Consider the following 10,905-nt stretch of genomic DNA (forward strand, 5'->3'; position numbering starts at 1 on the left):
AGGCAACGTTCTGACTTCTATTGTATTGCTCGGTATCGTTGGGCTTTTTACGTGAGTTTGCCATCACAATTGTCTCTTCAAAAGTCCTATTTAAGAAGTCTAGGGAAGGTGTGACAATAGAAGTAGTGGCTAGTACAGAAGAGGCTATTCCATGTATTGATCAGAATACTACTTTGAGTCGCCTAAATAATAGTAGGAACCTGGGGAACGTTGAAATGTTCAAGAGTTCTTGTGATAGTGTGACTTCCAGTTGTGTTGCAACCAGACAGCTCTCGGTGTCTGTAACGAGAGCATGGTCAGGAAGTTTCGGAAGAATGTAAACATTACTATCGTCATTGGCCATAGCTTCAAATTAAACGGGGTAACTTCTTATGTCACGAGGTATGGCGCGGTAATGGGCGCGTGGAGTAGGCGGAAAAGGGCTTGTATTTGCCCAAAGATAATGAAGAAGGAAGACAAGTGCATGAATAGTGTTGTGATGGCTTCAACCATCCGTGGCCTCACCGCATGTCACGTGACCTCGGTTACATAATCATCGAGCTCCACACTCGCTCGCACCCTCTATTTCAGGGCGAGCTTCGTGCCTATTTCCTACTTCCAATAGACAACCGTTCTCTACATTCAACGTCGATGCCCCTATCGTGACTATACGACAAATAGCGTATGTGAAAGTCAAATACCATTGCATGTAGGGGCTCCTTGATGGGGGTGGTGACCGTTCTACTGGTACTACCCATAATGCAATGCACATTCATCGAAAAACCTGAGCATTTGATACATCTCACAGTCGTGACTCTGGTTGAGAAGATGCCACTGTCGATATTCAAGGGCAAGTAGCTCTCTGAAGATGGCATTATACAGGCGTTGAGTTCCTTCTTGAGCCGGGACATGGAACAGTTCATCAGGGAGGTATAGAGATAGCTTGTCGTCAAGCCACCTCCGAAGGGGTCATCTATGGCTTCTCTCCATGTGGTTGGGCACTCACGGCCGTAGCTCTGCTCACTTACACCTCCTCGCCAGGCTTTATCTGGACATCGAAATTCTCACCTATCTTTCTCACTCCTTCATACATCATCATTATCCGCCAAACGACGACTATTGTTGTTAACCACACTTCATCGTTCCTTCTGCCAGGTCGGGATCAAGCCCAACACCCAGAGCAAGCGTGCAGCAGACCGGGATGGAGCATGGAAAGGTCAGAGTCATAAATGCTCCTCTGTAATTCAATTGTGCTGCCACCTTTCACTCGTTCTTTGAGACGAGGGTGGAGTGCTGTAACTAGCACTGGTGGACTGGTATTCGCTTTGTCCCATGTCTGTGCTCGGTTCATACGGTTCAAACAACACGAAACGCAATAATCTCTTGGTCAAGAGATGTAAATGGAAGAATCCCAGAAGAGATCCCGTCTGGCGCATGACCAGAGGCAGGCCACATGGTATCATATTACATACCTTAAGTAACACCAGCTTGTTTTTCCCGTGGAAGGAGGAGAGACGAAATAGCTGCACCGAGCTCCAGTCGCCACTCGGCTACTACAGGAAGAGTCAGGATTGATTACGTTACTCACACTGTTCTCAAATACTTCCAATGTAAGCTAAAGTTTGAGGCTACTGTATACTCCGTACCCTGAAACTTTCCGGACTCGAAAGCCAGAAGTGAACAGTGGGAGGCAGAGCAAGATGGAAATTTTGCCAAAAATAATCTTGGATTCTTCCACGACGCGCTGGTTTATTCGAGAAGTAAGTGCACGAACCACTTTGCAGGGTGTCTATGAGTTCGGACGGAAACCCCGGAAGGCTTGTGCTGAGGTCAAGCTTTTTCCATCTGGGAAATCATCTTGGCTGCAGCACTTTCTGGAGCGCGCGATTCATTCGACGGTATTTCGGACGGGCTCATCCCAGCGAGTCAGCCTATCTAAGCGCAGACCAAGTCCAACCGCAATTTCCGACTCTATCAAACGTCCATTTTATACTTTCTTGATATATTGAACTCTCCACCACTGTCAACCATGCCTCGCAGTGACCGCAACTGATTCCGCCTTGTCTCCTTACTTGGCACCGCGAGGTGCCGCACTACCGCGTCCGCCCGCGAATGATCACCCCTCGTGATCCACCCAACAAATGCCCGTTTAATCTACATTTTCACTTGTTACGAGTGCAATCAACCTAGACAAACCAAACGTCCAAGTTTGCTCCCCCAAACAACCGGGTTGTGGGCAGCGGTAATGTGCACCAGGTCCCGCTACCCGTGTGTAACTTTCGTCAACACGAGACCGGTTGCGTTTCCCTCGGATAGGGGTCGAGCTATTTGAGTGTGCGTCTCCCTCTCCTCACGCAGGTGTGGAAAGATTCATTGGCAACCGCTTTCACGCCTCTCCAAGTCACTCGCTTAACCTGACCGTCTCAACCACTTGTTGAGGAACCACATTCTTTTCGATAATACCAGACCATAGTAATAATGCTGTTCCGATCTCTCGGCTTGGCCTCTGTGGCCGCTGTGGCCGCTCAGGCTGCCTCCGACGGCACTACCTGCACCGAAGGAACAGGTGCAGCTCCTCGTTATGTTATGTACTTTGACCAGTAAGTTGCTTCAATCACCCGAAATCCAAGACAATTTTCTAACAGATCCAATTAGGTACCACACCGCAGGAATTCCGGATAAGTCCATAACCTCTGGTGTTACCCACGTAATCACCGCATTCGCCAACTCGTCCCTTTTTGCTTCCGATCCGGCTGGCGAATACAAGCCGTTCAAGCCCCTGAACGAGGTTCGCGCTCTGTTCAACAACGGAACCAAGGTCTGCATGGCCATCGGGGGTTGGGGCGACACGGACGGATTCGGTCTTGGGGCTGCCACCAACGAGAGTCGTCACAAGTATGCCATCAACGTCGCAGAGACGGCGGTCAAGCTTGGGTACGACTGTGTCGGTAAGTGAAGCATGATCCTTCGCCGTGATTCTCTTATGATCACCGACTAAACGTGGTCTTAGATGTCGATTGGGAATATCCTGGTGGCAATGGTGCGGACTACATCCAGAAGCCCAACAGCCAGAAGACTTCGGAGATCAACACTTTCCCTCTGCTCTTGTCTGCAATCAAGACTCAGCTGAAGCACCACAAGATGGAGCTTTCCGTCACCGCCCCGGGTCTGAAGCGCGACATGATTGCGTTCACCAAGCACCAGACTCCCAAGATCAACGCCGCCGTCGACCACTTCACCGTCATGACCTACGATCTCATGAACCGCCGCGACAACATCACTAAGCACCACACTGACATCAAGGGCTCTCTTGAGGCTATCGACACTTACATCGCTCTTGGTGTCGAGCCCGCCAAGATCAACCTTGGCTTTGCTCTCTACGCCAAGTGGTTCACCACCGCCAAGGGTTACAACTGTACCCAGGGCCTCGGCTGCCCCACCGAGCTCATGGAGGCTGCCGATGGCACCGATACGGGCATGTCAGGCGCTGTCACCTTTGAGACCGCCAACTTCCAGGCTGCTCCCACCAACCTGACTACATCTCCGGATGCCTCCTGCGGTGCCGGAACTTTCTACAAGTGCCCCACTGGCAACTGCTGCTCCCAGTACGGATTCTGCGGCTCCACCGCTGCTCACTGCGGCAACGGCTGCCAGTCCGACTATGGTATCTGCAACGGTACCTCTACCCTCTCTTCCTTCAAGACTGCCATGGCCAACGGAAAGACCGATGAGGTCAGCGGTGGCCAGTGGTACTGGGACCCCGCCGGTCCTTTCTTCTGGACCTGGGATACTCCTGCTCTTGTCACCCGCAAGTTCAATGAGATTGCCAAGGCTCGTGGCCTGGGTGGTGTCGCTGTTTGGAGTTTGGGTGAGGATTCGTACGACTTCAGCCTCCTCAAGGCCATTCAGGCCGGTGTCAAGGCTTGGTTTTAAGAGATGTAGTGTTGCTTGGAACATTTAAGCGTGTCTGTCACATATAATTGAAGCCACAACAGTCATTACTTTTTGTCTCACCTCCTGTTTTCTGTATTCACGAGCCTTTAATTATTATGTTGTGGTGACCTCGTAATTTAAATTTTCCACCTTTGCTCCAATGACCCCAACTAAGTAGGCAAATTCTTTATGTGGTCATCTAGCTGACTTGAGGGATTAAGTGTATATGGCCATCTGCCCTCTCTTGAGTAATAGTCAGTGAGATTGAAGCAAACTGACTTCAACATCTGGCGCCTGTGTCTCGCTTGGGTCCTTTCCAAATCATTAGCACCCTCCAGTATTCCCCGACAGGTTCGTAGCATTAAACTGGGCCATGACTGTTCATTAACAGTTATGAGGCGTTGGAATCACTTACTGCATATGCGTGGAGCCATGACATCGAGGACGCCCGGTAGAAATGGAAATCAATTAGAAAGAAGTGTTCAGGCTCAAAGGAGTTTGCAGGACCCTTGTGGCATATCTAAAGAGCCATGTCTAGAGAAATAATAGTGGCCAGAAAGCTTTCTGACTTGAAAAGAATAAAGTACCTATACTACTTACTTAAAGTAAATGTTAGGAGGACATGCGAGAACAGAAAGGTTCAAGCTAAATCAATAGCATAAAGATCCTCAAAGGAAAACATGGTGATTTCCTTATCGTCTCGAAGACAATAGTGGTGTTACAATGACTTGGACTGATCAATGCCTGACGCGACAACTAAAAATACCGATGAACTAGGCCCATGATGTGCGTACAATGGATTTGTCTGCGCGATGGTAATGCAAGGAAGACCAAGAGCAATTGATTATAGGCACAAAAGGCTAATGAAGGTTTGATGATGTATAAGATGGACTGATACCTAGATGCAATATCATATCTGAAGTTCTCTTATACCACATCAATCAACCACCAACATTCCTCATCACCAAAGCTCTCAACATGCCCAGAATTTCAAGATACCATAAGCTAAGTCCTCCAGAAACTGCTATAAGTACACTAAACAAGCAACAAAGCCTATCACTCTATTCCAAAAGAAAAGCAACATGTTCGCTCAATCGTTGCATGCAGTCTTCCCAGCTCTGAAGGGCCCTGTCAATCTGCCCTACGAGATTTTCCTCCTCATCGTAGAGGCAATGATTTCGGAGGCTTACGCGAGAGCTAGACAGGAGAAGGTAATCTACAAAATTGATTTCACAAACGGACGGTACCAAAGTGTCCCGCAATCCAGCTTTTCTGTTGTATTGGAGAGCCGTAAAGGCGTCAAGATACAGATGCAGCGATGGAAACAAATCCGCGACCTTCTACGAGTTGACGGAACCAGCAGATGCTTAGTAGGACGAGTCTTCGTTACCAACGACATGGTACGCGTCGCATGCTATTCACACACATATGATCCTCGATTCATGGACGAAAGGGTTCGTCTGCTGCCGGGATATGTGCTTCCAGATGTTGACATTTTCGAGATAGCGCCAGACGCGGACAGCATCTTCCATGCATCTTTCACTTTTCATCCTCAACCTGAATATGAACAGCTTTTTGGACTAGTAAAACGGGTCAAAGGGACTTGGTTTGACTACCTACCCACTCAGATTTGGCCGCAAACTCTTACTCCTGAAACGCTGCTGTGTTTTCCCAACTTGCAAGAAATTTGGGTCCAAGTCGAACAAAAGTTCACAGGGATCGATCCGAGAGTCTCTTTCCATGACTCTCACGATGACGACATGCCACTCGACACCCAGATTCTCCCAGAACTGGGTCTGGATGCATCAGGTCACGACATGAAGACTTTGAAGACGCAGTTACGCGTTGCAGAAAAACGAGGTATTAATGTTCACGTAACAACAGGCAGAGCATGGACACAGAGTTCCCGAGCCAAGACGTTACGATTATTCTTGAAGGACGGAGCTGTTCGCATGCAGTTGGTTGACCCGCATTGCGATTGTTACCTTGAGCTTGCTGAGGATCTCAGAGCTCTTGGCCTTACTCTAGAGCAAGCGATGCAACAGGATCAGTGCTTTACAAGGCTTGGACTGTGGTATCTACGATATCTAGGCTGCCATGGAGGAGCGTTTGAGGAGCATGCTTTGCAATTTCATTTCCAGAGGTTGTTTGTATCACTTGCGGTAGATTGCAGCTTACATCGAGTTCTTGACTTATTTTCCTATCATAAGCTGACGGTCGATGCTGTTTCACAGCGTCTTTTGGCCACTTCAATTGTGACGAGACCATAAAACATGTGCGAAACAGTTCATCTCGTCGGTCTGGGTTAAAGATGATAGGTAACCAAGCTAACTATCAACATGGACACCTTACTTGGGTGCTGAATGCCTATGGAGTCTTTGTTTTTATTCCATGCGCAACTATTCCTTTTACTCACTACAAGTCCTCAATAGCATGAAAGGAGGTCCATCTTATTGTTTGACCCCTTTCGCGAGATGTAGTTCTCTTCATTGTCCCATCCTGTGTTTCAAAGTTCGAGGAAACCCCCCCCCCCCTCCCCTTTTCCGTTCGCAATGCTCCGCCGGTAACTCGTCCTTCGAGTGCATAAATCTGCAGGTAAAAACATCTAGGGGGGACTGCCCGAACTCTCTCTGAGATCGGCGAGACGACACTGCCGAAGGAGCCGAGCCATATCAAGACAAATCTCATGCACCCAGCACTCGCAGCAGTCGCAATTCCGGCAGTCGGACTTGACGCGGATGGCATCCTCGGTGATATCCAGCTCCAGATTAGACTTGGAATTGTTCGTGGAGACACGGGCGATGATTGAAATGTTTCTCTTCTTGAACTGAGGGCCAAACTCCCGAGCAACGTCGCCGTAGTCCTCCGCCCACTTGGCTAGCGACGGGAAGTGGGACGCGTCAATGGTCGTGAACTCTGGGTGGGATTCCGAGAGAGAGCATGCGCATCTGTCATCATCTTGCTTCGGTTGATAGTTGCCACCGTCGATGACGATCTTGCGGAGGTTGGGAAGGGAACCGAGCACGTCGACAAAATTTTCGAAGTTCTCTCGGAAGAACTTAGTGTCACTTTCTTTGATGGCCGTGATGTTCCGGACGATCTCATTGCCCTTGACGTTGGGCAGAATGATCGAGGCCTTGAGAAAATCGATCTCGTGATTTTCCTTGAGAGTGAAGATGTCGGTAGCGAGGCACACCCGTCCCATGAACGGGAAACGGGCACGCCAATGTCTGCGTGTGATCATGACCATTCGAGGGAAGTACTTGCTGACCATGCTGCGGCTTCTGGAGTCGATGTGCAGGAGGTCGCGAATTCGGTTGATTCGTACATAGTGGTCATCGTCATAGCCGGTGGTGCTGACGACAATCCTGGCCTCACTCCGCCGGTCGTATTCGAGAACATTTTCCAGCGAATCGGTGTTTTTTACTTCTTCCCGGACGAGAAACTCGATGATGTTGAGGAAAATCTCGTAAGGGACGCAGACTGAACCGGTCAGATTCGGAATCTTTGACAGAGACATGATCGTGGCGTTCCGCTTGCGTTATTTCGATAGTCGAGCTCTATCCCTCAATTGTATTCGTTTGGCGCCGGTGGAGAAAAGAACGAGAGTCCTTGATGTCGATGTAACGACGGTTGTCGAGCGTTTTCGACAGCTTGAAGTCTGAAGATGAGGGTGACGCGTTTACCTTCCTGCGAAGGAAACAAATGGAGGAACAAATACGATGATGTGAAAGGGAAGGAGATAACCTTCCGGTTGTCAAGGAAATTGGAAGAAGGAGAATTCAACCCGTCCGTGGAAGGCTGAAGTGCAAGGCTACGAGGGGGAAGCTCAACTAGTTCACCAGCTGGCCGGGGGATGAAGAATTTGGTAGTAGCATCATGGGGTGCCGTCTGGTCAACTATTGGCAGTTTCGAGATCACAATATTCAACCGCGCGGTCAATGGCTGTTGTGATTGTGATAACAAATCGACTTTGCGGCCTGCCATTCGATATCCCGGCAGTTCATTCATCTCCAGATAAAGCCCAGACATCGCGCAATACGGCCACCTGCATGGGACATGCTTTGATGAGAACTTGGAGCTATGGGTCTGAAATAAGATGAGAATGTAACACTATAGTAGCCTGCAGGTGAGGATGTGTGTCTATTATTCCTATAACGGCTGCTATAGATACTGTGTCTCAATTTTGTTCTCCGTTGGATCTTGGGGATCTTTGAAAACTTCGTTTCTCTAAACCTTGACATTTCCAACTCAAGATTCACCGTAAATGATACTGCAGTCCATCAAACTTTGGATGGGCTGGGCCCTGACCTTTTATAGAAACCACCATTCTATCTTTCTCGAATAAGTTGCATTTGATGTAACTATCTGGTACCTCATGCATGTATGTGTCGTTGCACCTTGTTTATTTCGCCTTAACGGCGCGTAATACGATTGTTTAGCTTACATTGGTCCAGCTGCTTTTTCAATTTTATCTGATATGGCCGGGCGACATCCTCGAACTGCCCTGTATCGGATGCCCCTGCCCGACTCATAAGCTCCAACAGCCTCTTTGGGTCATGAGCGAAAGCGATCCCGTCAAGAACACTCGGATCAGCCCCCTTGTCAAGAAGCCACTCCACGTAATCCCAATCCCCCGTGGCACAAGCCAAAGTCAGAGCAGTCTGCTCCCCTCTTTCTCCTGCCCACTTCACATCATCGACATCTACATCATCGAAGCTCAACATGTGCTCAGCCATCTCACGACGCAAGGAGAATGGGCTCACCCATCGTTCAGCGTCCCCACTATGTTGGCCGACAGCTGACAATACCGCCATGTCTCGCACGATGCGCAGCAAGGGCATGAGTTCGGAGACCCTGAGGACAGGATCGCTGTACGTTCTGAGCAACTCAAAGAACCGGGGATTCCAGGTCTCAATCGCAAGACCAAATGTCCATATCCCATGCCGATGAAACGGTACCTCAACTGGATACCATACGTTTGGTTCTTGTTCCTTTAGTGTCGGAATATGATACCATCCTGGCCCAATATTCGGATCAGCGCCGTAAGAGAGGAGGAATTTGGCCAGAGGTTTGTTGCGAACGCATAACGGATCTTGGAGCGCCCACTTTGGGTAGTTCCCCTCTCTGGGTTCCCAAGCTTGATTCGGGTGCCACCCTGCGTCCATAAAAGTTTGCAGCAGAGGAACCAGGGTGTCGTCATCATCTGGAAAAGTCTCGAAAAGGGAAGCGCCAACAGCGGTTCCTCGTGTTTTTGATGCGGCTTCCGTGCCTTCGAAAACATACCCGTGGAGAGCTGTGTCGTTTAAAAGCAAGAACTTGGCGACTGCAGGCTGGTTCCCGAAGGAAGCTTGTTGCAGACCAAATTGGCGGATAGCGTGACTTGGAGAAATGTCCTGAATGAAGACTTCGACCTCTTGCAGATGGCCCATTCGACAAGCAATGTAGAACCCAAGCTCCATGTGGTCATCGGGGTTTAGTTTCTCGACATCAATAGCATAATCGGGTCGTGGAAGGCGGGGTTGTTGTTGTTGTTGTTGTTGTTGTATTTAACGCCGTGGCGGCCGGGCTAGAGCCCTTACCGCAGACCTCCCGAAGGGTATATGGCGTGGAGGGCCGTGAGCCAAGGCTACCTACTCTACAGTACGTCGTCTCTTTACATCGTCCTCCAAATCATGCCTTGTGGCCACTACGCGTTCTGTCTGTCCCCGGTTCCCGCTGGTGCCCCAGTTTCATTCTTTCCCAAATCGTCCCTTGGAATCGGGAGGTTCTTTGTAGTCCGCACTCACATCTACCTAGGTGTGGATGCTGCTACCGCAGACAGATCTTCTGGAAGAAGTCCGTCACGCGGAGAAAGGCCTCGAAGCCTCGTGGGTCGGTGATTAATCTCTTGAAGTAGGCCTCGAGAGATCCCATAGGACCTATGGGCTCGGGCATACTGCGAGAGTGGAGGGTCGGCCACCGTTGCCTCCTCGCCAGCGTTAGTCGACAGTAGACCAGGTGGTCCACGTCTTTCGCCTCTCCACAAGAGCACATCATTAGAGCGTCGTCGTGGTTGAAACGTCGGTGATATTGCTCGAAGTCCCCGTGACCCGATCGTGCCGCCAGCAGGTGATGTAACGTAGCCCGCGGCAAGGCCAGTTCAGGAGGGCTGGACAGAGCTGCCTCAAGCCCCAAGTCCGCGTACCGCGGCCTTCGCTCTTTATACCACCATCTCCTGTGCTGGCTTTGTAATTTTTCCCTTGCAAGCCGCTTGATGCCCGCTAGTGTTGCCATTTGACCCATCCGCGCCGGCAGTGTCGTTCCTTCTTTGGCCAGCCGGTCCGCGGCCTCGTTTCCTTCGATGCCCTGGTGTCCCGGGGACCAGTGCGTCCGTATATCAAATATCCTGGCCGCTTCTTGGATTTCGAGGAACGCGTCTTGTGACGAGTCCGGCGCCTTGCCGCGGATGCCTTGTATAACGCTGGTGTTGTCGATACATATGTGGATTGGATGACCGCGATTGGTGAGCAGAGCCCTTCTGAGGCCGGTTCGCGCCCCTTCGACCTCGGCGTCGAACACTTCTGCTAGTCCGAGTCGGCCGCACCCTTGCGCTATGCGTTTGGAGTCTCGGTAGATGACGAAGCCGTACCCCACGGCTCCGTTCGTCGCCCTGGAGCCGTCCGAGAAGACGATCATATGGCTTTCCGGTACTGTCTTTAGCCAGCGCTCGAAAGCTTTCGCAGCCTCTTCTTTGCATTGAACTACTATCTGATCCTGTGAGCTTGGCAGGTACTGTGATTGGAGGAACGTTGGTCTTCCGCATCTTGGCAGAAGTTCAGCCGTCCGTTGTAGTCTCGTCTGTTGCTGTCCCTGCTGGGAGAGCCGCGCGACTAGCGGGTGTCGGCGATCAATCCTCTGTAGTCGGACTGCGGCCCGTAAACGGACGCCTTCTAAGGCGACTTTGGCTGACGGTAAGCCGGCGTCTCGGAGGAGGCTACTGGTTGGCGTTGT

The 10,905-nt window shown here is 50.3% G+C and overlaps 3 protein-coding genes across 3 annotated transcripts; 2 read left to right on the forward strand and 1 right to left on the reverse strand.

The window, feature by feature from the left end:
• Nucleotides 1-2,457: 2,457 nt before the first annotated feature.
• On the forward strand, nt 2,458-3,912 carry BDZ83DRAFT_759077 (family 18 glycosyl hydrolase; the record flags this gene model as incomplete). The annotated part of the gene is made up of 3 exons (XM_060515133.1): nt 2,458-2,579; nt 2,635-2,927; nt 2,990-3,912. 3 exons carry the CDS (start codon nt 2,458-2,460, stop codon nt 3,910-3,912), a joined length of 1,338 nt encoding a protein of 445 aa, XP_060357077.1.
• Nucleotides 3,913-4,994: 1,082 nt separating this feature from the next.
• Nucleotides 4,995-6,182, forward strand: BDZ83DRAFT_658551 (uncharacterized protein; the record flags this gene model as incomplete). The annotated part of the gene is made up of 2 exons (XM_060511043.1): nt 4,995-5,312; nt 5,541-6,182. 2 exons carry the CDS (start codon nt 4,995-4,997, stop codon nt 6,180-6,182), a joined length of 960 nt encoding a protein of 319 aa, XP_060357078.1.
• A 335-nt stretch (nt 6,183-6,517) lies between these two features.
• Nucleotides 6,518-9,492, reverse strand: BDZ83DRAFT_798321 (uncharacterized protein; the record flags this gene model as incomplete). The annotated part of the gene is made up of 2 exons (XM_060515926.1): nt 8,360-9,492; nt 6,518-7,395 (listed from the first exon to the last, which is right to left on the reverse strand). The coding sequence occupies exons 1-2, from the start codon at nt 9,372-9,374 to the stop codon at nt 6,518-6,520; spliced, it is 1,893 nt and encodes a 630-aa protein (XP_060357079.1). The 5' UTR covers nt 9,375-9,492.
• Between the last annotated feature and the right edge of the window lie 1,413 nt (nt 9,493-10,905).

Source organism: Colletotrichum acutatum (genome assembly GCF_030867785.1).
Source record: "Colletotrichum acutatum strain CBS 112980 chromosome Unknown BDZ83scaffold_329, whole genome shotgun sequence".
NCBI classification, from domain to species: Eukaryota; Fungi; Ascomycota; class Sordariomycetes; order Glomerellales; family Glomerellaceae; genus Colletotrichum; species Colletotrichum acutatum.